We start from the raw sequence: 18,371 nt of genomic DNA on the forward strand, positions 1-18,371 counted from the left end.
TTTGTTATTATCAAAACATTGGATTGAAATTAATTAAAATGAGATAAAGGGCCATAAAACCCACAGTAATTCCCATCAATTCGAGTAAAATCCACTAAGATTTCCACACATGTGCCTCGTAAATTTGGTACATGCATATAGTAACGATAAAAAAAAAATAGTTTAGATCTAGAAAACTCAGATCGTTCTAATATAAATGACTATTTTCACTTAATAATTTAAAAATTTAATACCAATTTGAACATATCTCAATTGACATAGACTATATAGATTAAAATATTTGAATCTCTTCATCTAAACTACAAGATCAGTCCGTGAATTTCGAAGTTGGTCTCAATTTGGCCCCAAAATTTTGAAAATTACAAATTTAGTTTCTAAAATATATATATATATATATATTTTTAAATTTCTAAATTTATTGAACTATTTTATTATAAATAATTCAATTTAAATCTAATAAAATTGAAAATTAAATACTCCATTCCATTTTTAAATGGGCCGTGGTGTTGGCCCATTAAAGGTCTAACAGACGGCCCAATTATCAATACACCATGGCCCAATCTACCGACTAAGTCCGTCTTCATCGATACAATGCAATGCTTCGAGTCCGACGGACACAATCTGGTTTTCCAGCTCAAGGCGTTTCTTTCTCTCTATCAAATCTTCCGTTTTGCTATCAGAATTTCAACAATTCTCGATTCTCTTCTTCTACACAAGCCTTGCAATTCCAGTTTTCTTTGCAAAATCTTTCAAACAAAATACCCAAATTGCTCGATCAAGATCTCCGTCGCTTTTCCTCCATCGAAAGAGCTTTCGATCAGATTGAAAAGCGGTTCTTCAATTGCCCCGTGTCGAAGGCAGGTAGTTGCTGTTGAAGAGAAGAACTCTGCAATCATAAGCTTCAATTCTGAGATGGATTGGGTTTAGGGTACAGAATGATTATTGGGTATTTGAGTTCGGGGCTCTGATTGTTTAGCCATGTGGTTTTCCTTCTGGAGATCCAGGGATCGATTCTCGTTGGAAGAACTCAGGTTTGGAACTGAATTTTAGATAATTTCTTGGTTTTTACTATGTATGTTTTGCTGGGGCACCGTCAGTATGACTGTTAGCTACTCAACACTGCCTGAATTGCTCAACTGGAAAACTTTCTTTGTCAATGCTAATTCTTACCTTTGCTGGGTATGTAATTTATTTTATTTTTGCTCTGGTACCACCGTAGTTCTCGTGCTGGGTTTGTAGTTTTCTTATGGACAAAATAAGGAAATAGAATCAATCTTTTCTTCACCTTTTCTTGGTGTTTTCTTTGGATCATATCTTGTGACTTCTAGTTTGTAAAAAGGGTATATCAGTTAGGAGGGGGCTAGTAGTGGAGGGATATCTTCTTTGAATACCGTCAGCCGTATTATGGCACTGATCAGAGGGAGTGCACGAGAAAAATCTTAACCTTCTTGGGAACTTTAAACTTCCAAATAGCCTTGCACAGTAAGGGAGGGAGGGTTGGATTTTCAGTCTCTGATTGGTGATACTACCAAAGATTTAGAGGATAGGCCTCCCAAGTCGTGAATGCGTCAATGTTAAGCATCTTGGCTGCCACTAAAGGTGATGGTGCTTAGAAGGAGGCGAAATTTAATTTTATTAAAATTTATTTTGGATGAAAACCAAGCTTTTATTAGGAAAAATGAAAGAATAGAAAAGAGTAGAAGAGAGTTGAGGTTACAACAACCTTTTACAGCCAAGTTAAATCTATATGCTCAAAACCCCAATTCAACATCGTATATTACTTTCGAAGGAGCAAGAAATGCCGTTTTAACCCTTTTGGGGGGTTTCCATTCCATCTCCTTGCAATCGAGACCATCCCAACATTTTTTTATGGTAAAGCTCTTTAAATCTACAAAAGAATAAGGAAGGAGTGAAGCCAAAAGAGCTCTTGCCCTTGCTGAATTTAGGAAAAAATGTTGAGCGTGTGCTCTCAATGAGAAATGAACTACCATGTCGAGTTTCCAATGACTATTTGCCAAATTCTTCTCGAGGTAGAAATAGATTTTTAAAGGAAATCTATGATCTAGGCATAGGCGGATATTTACTGGTTAAGGATAGGTGTTTAGAAAATCTATTGGAGATTTATGGTTAAAAGTATGGGGGATTCAACCAACTTACTCAGAATATTTCTTTGATGGAAGCCCCTTTGATGAATGGTTGTTATTCTTGGGCTCAAATGAGATAGCAACCTTTTCTCTCTTTAAGCACTGATATTTTCCTTTTTGACTTCAATGTGGGGGGAGGGCAGTTGAGGATATATTGGTTGACATTGATATTCTATTACCTCAAATGAATGTAATCTAAATTCATCTATTTATGGATTTTTGTAATTATCTGCTAGGTCGTACTATTTTAAACTGGAGTCTCTCTTTGTATAGCTAGCTGTTTGGCTGCTTTTGGTGGCTTTCTTTTTGTATTCTTTTTCGTTTACCCTTCTTTGCTATAATTTGGGAGGACGAGTGGCTCATGTTTGAGTGGAAATTTATTTTCTAGAATGTTGGAAGAATGGATGTTGTTGAATGCTGACTTTTAATATTATATTTAAAGTAATAAAAAAAAAAGCTCAATTAACGAATGCCCTTAACGAAGATTTTAACCTAACCAAGTTCTAGAGCTCATCTCTAGATCTCTTAGAATCTCTAAAAATCTTATTGTTCTTCTCTAGCCAAGTACCCCACACAATAGCAAAAAAACTAGGTCTGCTGTATCCAATAACATAGTTACAAGCTTCTAAGAGGTCTAAAATACAACTCCAGAGTCAGGATACTATATTGAACTTAAGTGCCCAACTTATACAGTCTGAAAGCCATCGGGGAAAAAAACTTGAGGTTCCAGTGAACATTTAGATATACTTTACTGGATATTTTTTTAAAAAGGCTTGACTGAAAGGGAAAGGGTAGGGGTTGGAAAATGGGATTTTGGTGAAAGCGCTGAATCGGAATCCACAACGAGAAAGATAGACAACCGACTAGATATTAGGAAATATTTTCCTTATTCAAAGGGATTACATAAATATCTCTTAATTACACAAATATTCCTTAATAGTGATTCCATCAATAGGGAAGTCATCTCACTGAACATTTGAGTATATATATACTGAAAAATACAACGCCGACTAGATATTAGGAAATATTTTCCTTATTCAAAGGGATTACATAAATATCTCTTAATTACACAAATATTCCTTAATAGTGATTCCATCAATAGGGAAGTCATCTCACTGAACATTTGAGAATATATATACTGAAAAATACAGCGCAAAATCTCAAGTCCAAAATAGATATACAATGAATATATTCGTCCACGAAAAAGAGAAAGGAAAGGTGAAGAAGAAGAAGAAAATGAAAGAAAAAGATAAAGGAAAGACAAAAGATTAATGGCATAGATATTTGATCTGAATAGATTCATTTTTTTAAAACTTCAGTAGGGACCAAATATTCCAAAGCTCCTACTCTATACATTTCCACATCATCTTATATTCATCATATTTATTGTAAAACATAACTAATTTTAACCCTTTTGTGTGAAATGATGTTATTGTTATCTTAAAAACATTTTTACAGTACATGTTGCTTGTTGAGGACGTGATAGACTTTGCATCCATATTTCTTGATTCTGTTTCACTTGAAAAAATTTGTTAAATTTACTGGGACACAGGTATTTAACTGATCAGCTGCTAAAGATTCAAATAGTCAATGAGGTTAATAAGGTAAAAAAATGCTTCTTGATTTTTCCTTTCCAGTGGTAATGTGTTAAATAAGAATTTTCATGGATGTGTAATAGCACTATTTAATTATATACCTGGATGAAGGATTTTGTTATTGAGGCGCTGCGATCGATATCGGAGTTGATAACTTACGGTGACCAGCACGATGCATCCTTTTTTGAGTGAGGCTTTTTTTATTTTTTTATTGCTTATTGTTTCTAGGTAAATTTTTAATATTCCAGAACTTTTATGTACTTGTGGCTGTTTTCAGGTTTTTCATGGAGAAGCAAATCATGGCAGAATTTGTACGAATTTTGACAATTAGCAGGACTGGAAGTGTTTCACTTCAGTTGTTGCAGACAATGAGCATTATAATTCAGAACCTTAAAAGTGAACATGCTATATGTAATTTTCTGAATATAACTTCGTAAACGGATTCAATCTTCCCACTTCTGTTTATGGAATTGACCATTTTGGGTCTCTTGCAGATTACCTATTCAGTACTGAACATATGAACAAGCTAATAACATATGCATTTGATTTCCGGAGTGATGAGTTGTTGTCTTACTATATATCTTTCTTAAGGTTTGTTTTGAATTGTTTGCATTTCCTTACAACAAAGTAGTTTCTTTTACATATAGTTTTTTCTTGGTATTATCTGCTTTATTTTTTTGGTCATCTGACAACTATGAATATGTTCTCATGGTTTTTATAAGAGCAATTAGTGGAAAGCTGAACAAGAACACAATCTCCCTTCTTGTGAAAACTCAAAAGGTAAGTTTTGCTTGTTATATATATTGTGTTCAACCTTTTCAAGTATTATTTTTATCACATTTAATATGTATGATCCAAATCCTTGGCCAAAGGTGATAATTTGGGGGCAGATGCTAAAACTACTTTATGTGTCAATTATTGATGTGTTTGTATATTCGCTAAAGCATACGGGTCAACAGAAGGAGAAACATGTCTATGATATTCATTTCACAAAAGGATCGATGGATATTCTAGAAACAATCATGAAAATGTTAAATGTCATTGTGTATTGATAATTGGGCCATCTGTTAGACCTTTAAAAAGCTTACCATTGGTTGAAAAAGAAAAATGTCATGCTGCTGCAGCAGCTACTTGGGAATTTATTTGTTTACTATTTTTTTTTTAATCTAATTTCCTCAATCTCTATCTCTCGCTCGTGTCCTTCAGATTTTGAGTCGTTTTCTCCCTTTCTCCTTCTTTTGTTCTTTTTCATCCTTCTTCTCTCCTCCCTTTATTCTTTCTTGTCTTCTCCTTTTCTTTTCTCTTTTCTTTTTCTTCTTTCTTCTCCCTTTTCCTTCTTTTTTCTCACTTTTTTTTTGTTTTTTGGTTTCGTTCCGTTCATAAAAGTCATGAAACTTACCAAAACCAACCTACTGCCAGTATGAATGGTCAGTCAGTGTAACCAACCTCTCCAAAACCGATTGTTGGAAACCAATATGTTGACGGTCAGTGCTGGTTTGAACCGAAAACCAACGCCGACGGACTGATGATCACCCTTAGCTTCCATTGCATGCAAACCAACAAGTTGATTACATACTTTTCTTTACTTATCTTGTAGGAATAGTAGTATTTGTACCATACGTTAAAAAAGGAAAGGTCTTTAGCGGCTAGCAGGACCACTATTTTCTTGCTAATTGAATTTATACAGCTGCACATGGAAGATGCAATTAAGGAACACATTTATGTGACAATCATTTTCAATTATAAAGAGAGGATCTGCCTAATTCCCAACAGTTAATACTTTTATTTAGGATAGGTCTCTTTATTAGACATTGTTCATACTTAGTATATGGTTTTTGTTCACAGATTGTTGGTAAATGTGTACTTGTGATTTTGTTCTTACAATGAGATTTTTCCATGTAGGATAAAGTAGTATCTTTTCCAATGTATGTAGAGGCTATACGGTTTGCTTTTCATGAAGAAACTATGATCCGCACAGCAGTTCGGGCTTTGACGCTTAATGTATACCATGGTTAGTTTGTCTTTGCGACTATTTTCTTATATACTTCTCTGATTAATAATATCATGGTAAGTTGATAGGCTTCTTAATGTGCTAATTTTGATTTCAGTTGGAGATGATTATGTCAATAGATTCATCACCAGCCCTCCTCATGCAGAATATTTCTCAAATTTAGTTAACTTTTTTAGGAAGCAGTGTATTAAGTTGAATGAGTTGGTCTTTGAGACAGTGAGGTAAGAACATTTTTATTTTATTTTATTTATTATTATTTATTATAGGATTGCATAGAAGATAACCATGGCTTTAAATGTCTATTTGGTTACAGAAGCACTGAGCTCTCAACTTCTACAATTCTTGCTGCTGTAGATGAAATTGAAGACAATCTATACTATATTAGTGACGTTATTTCTGCAGGGATTCCTGACGTGGGAATGTTAATAACTGATAACATCTTGCGACACTTAATATTTCCTTTGCTTCTTCCGTCTTTGAGGATAGAGGCTGTTAATGTATGACATTTTCTTACTCTCTCCTCATTCTTTATGTCATTTACTTTTAAATCATACACTTAACAACATTGCGATCACGTCTTATTTCAACATTTTCTCTGATAGGAGTGTTTTTGGCATTTTGATAATAATTGTTTTGATTAGAAACAATTTATTGAAACTCCAAAAGGCAGGTATAAGACAACCTCTCATTAGAAAACTAAAAAATGGGCTAATTACTGATAGTATATGTCCATCTTATCTCGAAAGTAGCCTTATATTGTCTTATACTTCCTTTATTCACTGGCCATTCAGATTCCTCATTTCTTTATTTTTCTTCTTTTTATTTTTTATTTTTTTTTTGAAAGAGAAGCATATTGCTTAATGTAACGAAATATACAACTCTAGAACTTGTAATCTATCCTTCTCATGCTAGAATGTTCACGTCTCTCTTCCCCTTCTCCCATTTCCTTTCTTCTCACTCTTCCCCTCTCGTCAACCTCTATCCTTGCCCTTCCAGCCATGCCTCAGCACCCTTTTGAATGTATTCTGGTACACATTAAGTTCGTGAATGATGCCACTATCAAGCCTATCTTTCAGGGTCGAAAGAAAGACCATTTCCATAGTAGTGAGCCCAAGAATACCAACATTTTCTGTATTATAGGAACCACAAGCAACCTAATCTTTTCCCTCATAGTTGCTAAATATTCCCTATCTTCGTTCCATGCTTGCTTTACTAGGCTGTGTGTTCTTTCATTATACTCGAAAGTTCTTCAATGAAAAGAGGGTTGAGGAAAATGTTATTTCGGTGGAGAAAATCTTGCATATTCGGGCAATTTGGGCTTGGACTTTAGAGAACCAGCAAAATCTTGCAACAGGAAGATAGATGGTTTTGGACTTTAGAGAATGATGGGTTGTTCTTCACAAACCAAAAATCTTGCATATTCGGGCAATTTGGCAAACGGTGATTTTTGCTCCCAGTTACTAACAAGTTGTTCTCCCGGAAAAGTCCAATTCTTTGTTTGGGAACTTGGCCATACTTGTATGAACACCTTCGACAAACTTCAACAAAAATCTCCATGGATTTCCATTTCTCCTAGCTGTTATCTTTGTTTAAGGAGCAATGAAACACAAAGTCATCTTTTTAGTGATTGCCAATATGCATCTGCCATCTGGAGCTATTTTTAGCAAACTTTTGCTGGTTCACTGCTCGTTTAGGTGATATCTATACACTTCTCAAGTTGGAAAAGAAGATACTTTGCCACAACTCTTTATTTGCTTTCTTATTGAATTTATGGTTGGAAAGGAATGCTCGCATTTCACGATAAGCAACAAAGCATTGGATCCTTCATTGATTCTATTATTTACCTTGCTATTTTGTGGAGTAAACATTATCTTCCCTTTTGTAATTATAGTTTGACAACCTTCATAGTCTCAGTGAGGTGTTTATTGCAGTTATCTTTTTGATAGGACTTGTATTTATTTCATACATCAATGAAATGGTTTAAGTTTCCTACAAAAAAAAAAAAAAAAAAAAAAAAAAAAGAAAGAAAGAAAAGAAAAGAAAAGAAAAGAAATGAAATATACAAAAATATAATTGAGATTGCAAAGAACCCTTCCAATTAGTACAAATCTTACTAAGGGAGTAACTACAATAAGATTTGTCTAGTTTGCCCCAAGAGCTGCTGTGTGCAAATTGAGGTAAAATGGGAATGTAGTTGATCTCCTTGCCGAAAGTTTTCTGTTATTTATTTGAATCCAAGTTGTCTAATGTAAGCTTCTGATCAAGTTCTAACATAAATATTTGGATTTCCTTTTGAAGAGATTAATCACTATATTGTTATGAAGAGAGGTATATCATCCAGAAGCCTGAGTAATAGACTACTAGCCTTCTAAAAAGAAGAGGCAGTGACTCATATATATATGGTTCTAGGGACGCGTTGTTCAACTTGGGGAGGCAGCAATTATTTGGGGAGAGAGCAGTAGGAGGGTTTTATTTTTTATTTTTTATATAATCCATATGTTTATCTTGCTCATGATCTCCTCCTAAAGAAAAAAATTAACTTTGGTGGGAAATTTTTCTTTCCAAATTACTTTAACATAACCATGGTAGAAGGAGGTACTCTTTGTAGCCAAGAAGTGATGATGAGACATAAGAAAAGGATCCTGTTGGTCAAGAGGCCACTCGAGGAGTCTTCCGATGAAAGGAGATTATTCCCATGATGGTCGGTACAAAATCCTCCAAGCTTTGGGAACTCACTGACGTTCCTTCTCCTTGAAGCCATTTACATCCAGTTAAAGCTCTATTGAAATGAAAAATATAAATATCAAATATGTTACCAATAGGATTGGTGCGTATTTGGATTCTTTCAGCTCTCTTTCCAACCATGGGGTGTGGGAAAATGTATTAAAAACCAGATGGTTCATTCTTATGGTGGGTGGATTAAAATCAGGAACCTCCTTTTTGATTCTTCAGAAAATCCACAAAAATCGATGTCTTGCTACTTTAAACATTCCAATGCTCAATCGATTTTATCACTTGGTCCCACCATAGTAAATCTTTCAGTTTTTCTTCTCTCATGTTCAGGTGCAAAGATTTCAGCAGTCCTCAGCTGGAATGCTTCCCAGGACAATCTCTTATTCACTTCCTGTCATGCTCAAGATAGGTAATTTCAGATAAGGTCCCACTGCCTTCTGGTTTGAAACTATATGATTTAGTGAACCCAAATTCCTGGATCTTTGTGATTAACGATGGATAATCATTCTTTCCAACTAACAGCTTGGACATTTCCTTATGTGCTACTTAAAGGCCTTGGAGTGAAATTGTAGGACCAAGATTATTTTGGCAAGATAAGTCACAAGAAACTAAGTATTCCAAGGATGTTGATAAGTTGGATTCTTTGGAGGTTTGTGTTCTCTCCCCTGTGGATTTTGATGTTAGAAAATCCCTGGAAATAACTCTTCATGATCCTACTTGAAAAGAAGCTACATCATGGAATCATCACTATAAGAAACTGTGGCTTCTTGATGGCAATGAAAACTCTCTTTATTTCCAAATATCTAAGAAGAAAAAAGTTTCATATGGAGCTCATAGATTCTAGTGCCAAGTTTCTGAGTTTCAATAGCAAATAGAGAATCCTGATTGTTTTTTGTTTTCTTTTTCCAACTTTATGCCAAAGATGATTAATTTTAATTGGATCCTCCTTGATCTTAACTGAGACTTTCGGTAGTGCTGATTCAATCTCTTGGCTGGGAGTGCATGTGAGGAAGAGGAAATTAGAGGAGCTTCAATTGACTCAGCAATAAGATACTCTTGTGGATTCTCAATTGAATTTTTCAAAAAGAGTTGGAGCATCTTTATATCAGACTTCATTAACATGTCCAAGATATACATACATATATATACATATATATGGTTAGTGCGTTCAAATCCTTTTATGGCCACTATAATTTCTAGTTCTTCTATCGTTAGAACAAAACCCTCTACCTGGCTACCATCCATGCCTTGCATTTGTGTGAGAGAATCTCGAGTCATTTCAGCATGAGCTAGTTGTTAAATCTGATGTAGGTAATGAATTTTAATGTCTCAAAATTCTTAGTGTTTAGGCTTTGAATGTTTTTCGGTTATTTATCTAGCTGCCTTCGTAAGCGGATTGTTCCTTTTATGATAAATTGTACTGTTTTTTAAGTTCAGTCTCATACCTGTATCATTTATCAGTAAACAAATCTTTTCTACTTCATAGCATTTTTTTTTTTTGTGACCATTCGTAGTTTGAACTTTGAACATCCAGGGAATTCATATTGGAGCTGTCACTTCTCTGTATTTGCTTTGTTGCATTTTGCGCATAGTTAAAATTAAAGATCTGGCGAACACCATCTCTGCTGCCTTTTTCTGTCCATTGGATGCCTTCTCCCCACACTGTGAAGACGGACTTAATGGGACTATGGCTCAATTATGTTGCGAAAATAATAGCAGCAACTCATCCGGGAGTGATAGCATTGTGAGGCAGCCATTGGATGCTGAATCTTTAAGAAAAGAAGTATCGGATTCATCTGCTTCTAAACCGGAGTTAGAAGATGGGACTATGAAGAATGGTTGTCCCGGCTCCCACTTGGAATTAAGGTAACATTTTATGTCAATTATAGCGAGCTTAAAGTTCTAGTGTCATTTTAGCTGTATTCAAACACCCGTTTACAATTTTCAACTGTAAAAGAGGTTTATGACTTTAAATGATTAATCAAGAGAAAATGATTTTATGGACATTGCTTCATGAAGTCTGCAAGTTATGATATCTGAAATCACAATGGTCTATTTTGCTTGCCGAAAGAATTTGATTGCAAGTATTTTGCTTCCAATATTATTTATTTTTCCTACACTTGTACTGTTGTAGAGTTTTGTACTAAATGTTCTTTAATAAATGTGTGTTGGATTATTAATGAGAGGCCTAAAGAGAGACATGAAACCTAACAAGGATCTGTAGATTCAAGCTTTTTGATCCAGTTACACTCTCCTTACCTTTGGGTATGCTGACCCCTAAACCTCATAGAATGTGTTATATAGCCAAGAATAACACATCCTTTGTGGATGAATACCTTAAAGCAAGAACGCAACCCCTCACTTCTCCGAGATTCAAAACACTCCAGAAGTGTGATGACTAATCAACTTGAATACTTCTTAGAACATGCCATTCTACTTCACACAAGAATAACTGACCATCACAACACAAGACAAAAGATCTTTCACAAGACAAAAAGATCTTTTTTTTTTTTTTTTGAGTCTTGAATTAGACGAGCCACTCTTCTATACTCATAGAATCAGCAAGAGCCTGACTTTTCTCTCTGTACCTCTCCCATGCCATGCCTTTCCCACTGTTCACATGTCATTGAAGACCTCTATTTCTTATCTTTTTTGCTATATGATATTCTTGTAGAGAAATGAAACTTTTTTTTTTTTTTGAAGAAGTGAAATGAGACTAATGCTAAAAAAAGCACTCGTACTAAGTCTAAAGAGGAGATGAAGGTATCCCCTCGACAGTTTCATGTACTTCCCATACTTCCCATTAGTTTTTTGTTTATCATTGCTATTATTATTTTAAAATTGTAAAAGAGGATTTGATTTCTTTTTTATATTACTTGTCTTTAGTTATTGTTTTATTTGAGTTGGATTGACCAGCATGTTAGGGTTTGACTACTGTACTTTTTTTTTTTTTTTATAACAAGAAACAAAACTTTTCATTGAAGAAATGAAAAGCGACTAACGCTCCAAAGATAGAAGCTCCATATAGAAGTGTAAAAAACATTACAAAAAAAAAAAAAAAAAGGAAAAAAAAACCCGAACAATGCTTCTAAAGGAAGAATGGAAGCATATCCAATTATAGCAAACAACATTTAGAGAGAAATCATCAAAATGATTGGGAAAGAACACCAAGCTTAGCCTTAAAACATTCTGAATCCAAACAAACCAACCAAGAGAGGGATTTGGCTTGCAAAATTCTCTAATTCCTTTCCAACCATAATTCTGACAATACAGCTTTGATCCCAATAAATCAAAGAAGTCTGTAGTTCTTTGGTCATTCCAAGCAATCTGAATTTGGTGTCCTTGCGTCAATACACCTTTCAAAGAGACCAATTTGAGAATTACATCTACTACATTTGACTTAGCATTTCCAACCAATTGAGGGAGCTTTTACTTACCCATAGTGACTGCTCCTGTTTCCCCATTTTACTGTTTATATCTTTAGAACTCGTCAACCAAACTATCAACTATGACCTTCACAGCAATGCTGGCTGCTTTGAGCCAACACACTTTCGATAACACAAACGTCAACAGTATCTAAACTTCTGAGAATAATGTACTATTTACTTGTTATATTTGAAGACTTACTTGGTAACTTGGTTTCCTAATAATTTATCTACAGCTATTTGAAAATACCAGCTTTTGATCCTTGATAATAATTTCTGATCTTATATCTTATGTTTTCTTTCTTTTGTGCATGCGAGATGGGTTTCAGTCTGAAACTTCCAATTTCTATTTTCTATAGTGGTTCTTGCAATTGTTAAAAACTCCAAATTCAACTATTGTTCTGATTCAATATCTTTTATTTTCTTCTTTCCCTTCAGTGGGAGGCAGGTTGACTCTGCATGATATATATACTCAATAGTAAATGAATATTGGTCTAAATAATACTTCAGGCGTGTCAGAATGTAATATTCCTAAATAACCCAACATGTATGCTTTGGCAGGGAAGCTTTGCTTTCTCATATTACAATTGGGGACGATGTGCAAGTCTTGGGTGCTTTAAGCGTTCTGGCTACACTATTGCAAACCAAAGGTCAGATCAGCGCAGAAATTCAGCTTCCTAAACTCCATTTTTTCTGATCTTATAATGCATCTCAATATCTCTGCAGAACTGGATGAGTCAATGCTGGATGCTATCGGAATTCTTCCTCAAAGAAAACAACATAAGAAATTGTTATTGGTACTCTTCCATGATGATCCTATATTGCATTTTTTCGACTCTGTTTCAATAAATAGCATGTGTCGGTCCTTTCCCTTGATGCTCTTGTCAGGCTTTATTATTATTATTATTATTATTATTATTATTGGCACCAGCGAACACTATTGAGCACATCTCAAATTGACAATATGGTGAAAGAAAGTACATGTCTGCTTGGCATTTTTCAATTGATCTCTTTAATTTCAGATATATATAGCAATCTATTGATTTTTGAGTGCCTATCACATTAAACATGATTTTGGACACTGCTCTAAATTTAATTTGAAAGCATTCATTTATGAACTTATGATTTATTTTCTTGTTTGTAATCTTGCACACATTTATGATATTTGAAGATTTATATCAGTTTATAATTCATTGCCAGGTTGATTACAGCATTTTGGTAAACTTCAATGAAATAAATTTTGATGCCGTTGTGGGGATTGAACCCATGACACTTGGTTAACATTTTGGTCATCTTCAATGGCCTCTGTAGTTTAATCCTTCTATTTGTTTTTTGTTTTTACATCCTCATATCACGTATGAATAAGATTTTCAAAATTTTTGATCTGTAAATTTGAACTGAGTTATATTCTTTTGTGACGCTTTCACATATGTAGCTCATTCATATAACTGTTTTCTACCCGGTGCAGTCCACTGCCACATTGGATCATGTTTTCAGAATTTGAGTACTTACTACCCGTTAAGAACCTTATATTATGCTGTTTTCTTTTGTACACTGTTTTGGACAAACACTTTCGGGACAGGACTCAAATTGTAACTTATATTGAACAGGAAGCCTTAGTTGGTGAGGATTCCGGCGAGGAGCAACTCTTTTCTTCAGAAAATACCTCAGTGAAAGGTGGCATCAATATTGAACTTGATGGTTACCTACAGAAGCTTAAGGTACTCTTTTTATCTTCCCATCTACTACCGACCCAAAGAAGACTTTTAAGAGCTAGTTGGATAATATCTTAATTACTTTTCTGGAGTTACCCTGGTTACTTATAGCTCACTTTGAGGATGAAAAAATGTAAATTTACGACACTGTATTACCGCCATTTGATGCCTCTTTTAAATTTTATGCTGCTTGATTCTGGTTTGATCATTTGCTGATCTGTTTCTTACCTACTCTATTAATGTCAGGATTATGGCATTTCATCTTTTCTTAAAGTAGGTGCAAGCCCTCGCATCCATAGGTTTGAGGTACTTCTCTCCATCTAATGGATATGATCTTCATTTGGATCAGAAACGCCGTTCAACATGCATGAGTGCGTGTGTTAGTGTTACTAAGTCTGATGCCAAAAGTATCTCACTTAAGCTGAAGCAAAAAAAAAAAAAAAAAAACCCAAAATAACAGACTTTTAAAGCTACAATGAATGATAAATGGTTCCATTGTTTCACGAATCATGATGGTTATGACTCCTGAAATGTTATCATTTTATTCATGTAACAGTGAGCAATATCTTTCTTGTACTTGTACTAACGAACAGTCCATCTTTATTGGCCATGTGTTAGGTGCTAGATGCATTGGTCAGCCTCTTTTGTCGTTCAAATATCTCCGCCGAAATATTGTGGGATGGGGGGTGGCTTCTGCGTCAGTTGTTACCTTACAGTGAGGCGGAGTTTAATAGTCATCATCTAAAATTGTTGAAAGTAAGTTATACATGGAAGAGTACTGAGAACATTTTTCTCGATGAAAGCTCGGTTTCTTATAGAAAAAAAAAAAAAAAAAAAAAGAGAGAGAAAGCACTCTCTTTTTCTGTTTTTGATTGTTTGAAGGAAATATGTCATGCTTATTACTTACATCAGTAAATGAAAGGGTTTTAGCTTATTTTTTCTGATCTTTTTTCTCTTTGAAATTTAACAGGATTCATATAAGTACTGCGCTTCTGAGCTCCTAAAGGAAGCTAGAGGGATTTGGTCGGATTTCCTCATTATTCTTCTCTCAGACGAGTGGAAAAAGTGCAAAAGAGGTATTTATTTAATGTGATTTGACGAATGTTAAGTGTATCAAGTGTTTTCTGGGTGCTGAACCACTAAACTTTTCGTAGTAATTGAAGCCCCATCACCAAGGAAAGAACCAAAATGCATGCTCTTGCACCATGCGAAGGCTTCTGTTGTAGGTAAGAATAATGACTAGCTATAAGATTCATAGTCTTATTATTTTGTCAGAAGTTGGGTGGTTCATTTAATGTATGGTGAGATTGAATGCTACTGCCCCAAGATTTTAATGTTACTTCTTGTCCTTACAGATGATGCTGTTCCACCTGAATCATCATTCGCTGCTGGTCAAAGAATGTCTGAGTTGGTTAAGGTACTTCCCTCTCTCTAGTAAAATATGAAATAGATTCCGTTCGAAGTTAACAAATTAGAAAAAGGACAAAAATAAAAGGGAACGAACAATAAAATATCATACACTAGATTGCCATAAATTTCAAAAAGGTATCTTTAAACTTACCAGTTATTGATGCCCGACCAAGGGAAAATTTAAGGCATCATGCTTTTGTATTGGGAAGATACTCCTTGGCGGGGGTTATCTCTACTTTGGGCCCTTAGGTTATTCGCCCTTCCCTTTTGTGTCTATAACGCTTGTTCTGTTTCTTATTCCAAAAAAAGAATGAAATGCATCATGCTATGCATCAATTTCAAAATTCTCTGTGAGAATGCCCTGAAATATCTTCTGAACCCATTCAATCAACTTCCGAATCTGCCATTAATCAAGATAGAAGGGAAAAACTAACTTCCACCAAACTTTAGCTTATGATCACTTGTCCAGATAAGTTTAATTATTAATCATCCGAAACTCAGCTCTAGATAGATGCGGGTTTACGCACGTACATTATTGTCTTAAAGTCGAACTGTTTTTTAAACAAAAAAATGTCAGCTACTTTAAACATATTTTCCCTCCGAAATGGGTGAGATTAAGTAAAAGAGAGTGAAAAGATACAGGATATTTGTTCTATTTGTTTTTCCCCATGCAATTTACTATTCTGCATGAAGCTTCTTTTAGCAATATCTTGTCCTCTTTCCATTCCAGGTATTTGTTCTTCTACACCAACTTCAGTCATTTTCCCATGGCAAGGCTTTGTCAGAACAGCCTGGTATTGGCCCTCCCTCGGAAATTCCTCAATGTTCCCGTGCAAAGGTTGCTGAACTAGATGCTTCAGGACCTAAACCGGGTGCTGAGATGAGACTTGGTTAGTTTTAAACTTAGAATTGCATACTTTAGGTTGTACCATATTTTTAAATTCATCACGTAGGTTGCCATGAGTATGTGAATAACCATCCTAGTTCTTGCTATGTAGATGGTTCTGTTCCTTGTAGAATTGCGTTTGAGAGGGGAAAAGAGCGCCATTTTTACTTCCTTGGAACCTCTATGGGAACTTTCGGGTGGATAATTCTTGCTGAAGAAGTGCCGCCATCGAAACCGAATTATGGAATTATTCGAGTCGCTGCACCTCTTGCTGGGTCAAATGTAAGATTTCATTCGCATGAAACTATTTAATGGCAAATCTTTAATCTGTCCTTGCCTGGATGATTATGAATTCTCAAATTATAACTCTCTTTCTGCTCCTATCAGCCTAGAATTGATGAAAAACACTCAAGGTGGCTGCATTTGAGAATTCGTCCATCAACGTTACCCTTTCTGGATCCCGCTAAACACGGTACCCCGTCAAAGTTAAAGACGAAACCGTTTGTGGATGGGAGATGGATCCTAGCATTCCAGGATGAGGATTCTTGCAAATCCGCTTTGTCTATGGTTCTGGAGGAGATCAATCTGCAAAGCAAGGAGGTAGAGAGAAGACTGAAACCATTGGTCGATCTCGAACGAGCTGTAGATTCATCGGATGCATCTGTATGTTCTTCTAAGACATTGACTTCTAATGCAACTCCTAATCTATTGTGAGTATGAATGAATGTATCAATTTTCATATATGTTATTCCCCTAATAATAGAATTGCTTAATCACCGGGTGATGTATTATTTTATGTAACCACCCTTCTATATGTTCAGCTCCCTACCTCAGAAATGCGAAGCAAAGAAGAGTAGTTTTAGCTTCTGAGAGTTTGTATCATTCTTTGTATAGTCTTTTGTCACATCATTTGTTGACTGGTTTTAGCCCTTCATTCTTTTGTTGATCTAACCATATAGTTGATTGAACCTTAATGTTGGTGCAATTTCCCCCAACCTTTTTTCAGCATCATCTTATATTCTCTCTCAATCTCTTTAATGTCCGAGTTACATTTGAAAACTTGTAGACAAATTCCGAGGTTTGAATATAACATGCTAGTAGATATTGTATTCTTTGGGTTTTCTCTCCTTGAGGTTTTAAAAACACGTCTGTTAGAGTGTTTTGTTCTCCTTTCCAATCGATGTGGGATCTCACAATCCACCTCCCTTCGGGGTACAGCGTCCTCATTAGTACCTTTCTCCAAGAGATGTGGGATCTCTTCTTTGATGGTACATCGTCCTATGTCTAGCTTTGATATCATTTGTAACCGTCTAATTTTGTTGCTAATATATATTTTCCTCTTTAGGCTTTTCCTTTCGAGCTCTTTCTCAAGGTTTTTAAAATGCATCTCGAGACAATTAAGATGAAATATATATACTTTTTATCTAGAAAGTAAGATAGAAAGTAACTTTTAAGATTAAGATCATGCATTCTTGAGACAATTAAAAGGATTTTAACCCTGTCGAGTTTTATTTTGCTTCCAATAATTAGAGATTAGCAACGAAGATGATTATATACTGTCCCTAGTTACTCAAAGAAGGAGATTGATAGAGAATTTAACAAGTAAATGTTATTACATTTTGGTGTACGTCGAAAATGCAAGAACGATGAGAAAAATTATATCAAGTGATTTTAAGAGTTGGAAAAGTCTTTGTTTTCAGCCATGCATTTGGGCTAAAACAATGAAATGATTTCTCGTATAATGATATTTCATGAGAATTGTTTTTGGCGAATGATGTTTCGGTGTACAACAGGTCAAATTTTCAATAAACATTATAAAAATTCAATCTATCCGTAGAATATTTATTATTACGAAAAATATTAAACTCTTTGGACATTGAAAAGTACTTTAGAAAATCCATATATATATATAAAAAGCGGAAGAAGAATGAGGTATTACTACTCACGCCTCTTATCTCATCTCCACCATCCGCTCATTTTACTCTGTCCTTTTTCAAGTGGACTCCCACTCAAGAAAAATAAATTCATAGAGGGTACAAAGCCAATACCTAATACAAATACCATCCGACAAATGACCCTAAGACTGACCCGATGTTTAAAGCTGAAACCCGACATCTAATACCTTACTAATTCAGGAAAAGTGGAGCCACCAACGACATTCCGTCCGTATGTAACTACCGATTATTATTATTATTATTATTATTATTATTATTATTATTATAAATCAACAAAGAAAAAGAGAAGAATAATGATGAATGTTTGCATTGGGCTTCTCTCTACTATAATAAATAAAATAATTAAAATTCTTCCCACTCAAAAATCAATTATATTTCACTTTTTTATTTTTATTTCTCAAAATTTAAATTTCTTTTTTTTTTTCCAATTCTATTTTCAAAAAAAAAAAAAAAAAAAAAAAAAAAAATTAATCATGAGAGACCAAATCATTGCATCC

The 18,371-nt window shown here is 34.7% G+C and overlaps 1 protein-coding gene across 2 annotated transcripts; it reads left to right on the top strand.

Moving 5' to 3' along the window:
• Positions 1-601: 601 nt before the first annotated feature.
• On the top strand, positions 602-16,893 carry LOC111798511 (protein TRANSPARENT TESTA 9-like). Of its 2 annotated transcripts, none has more exons than XM_087125362.1 (21): positions 602-1,031; positions 3,697-3,748; positions 3,851-3,927; positions 4,017-4,135; positions 4,234-4,330; positions 4,462-4,519; positions 5,642-5,750; positions 5,848-5,971; positions 6,064-6,247; positions 10,018-10,349; positions 12,470-12,558; positions 12,635-12,705; positions 13,519-13,629; positions 13,870-13,929; positions 14,242-14,379; positions 14,594-14,699; positions 14,778-14,849; positions 14,979-15,040; positions 15,764-15,923; positions 16,032-16,201; positions 16,307-16,893. In XM_087125362.1, the coding sequence occupies exons 1-21, from the start codon at positions 979-981 to the stop codon at positions 16,631-16,633; spliced, it is 2,571 nt and encodes an 856-aa protein (XP_086981488.1). In that variant the 5' UTR covers positions 602-978; the 3' UTR covers positions 16,634-16,893. The 2 variants fall into 2 exon arrangements, with proteins under 2 accessions (XP_086981488.1, XP_086981487.1); XM_087125361.1 differs by having other exon boundaries at positions 603-1,031; positions 4,017-4,150.
• The last annotated feature ends 1,478 nt before the right edge of the window (positions 16,894-18,371 follow it).

The sequence above is a fragment of the Cucurbita pepo genome, chromosome 7 (assembly GCF_057944985.1).
Source record: "Cucurbita pepo subsp. pepo isolate OVF chromosome 7, ASM5794498v1, whole genome shotgun sequence".
NCBI lineage: Eukaryota > Viridiplantae > Streptophyta > Magnoliopsida > Cucurbitales > Cucurbitaceae > Cucurbita > Cucurbita pepo.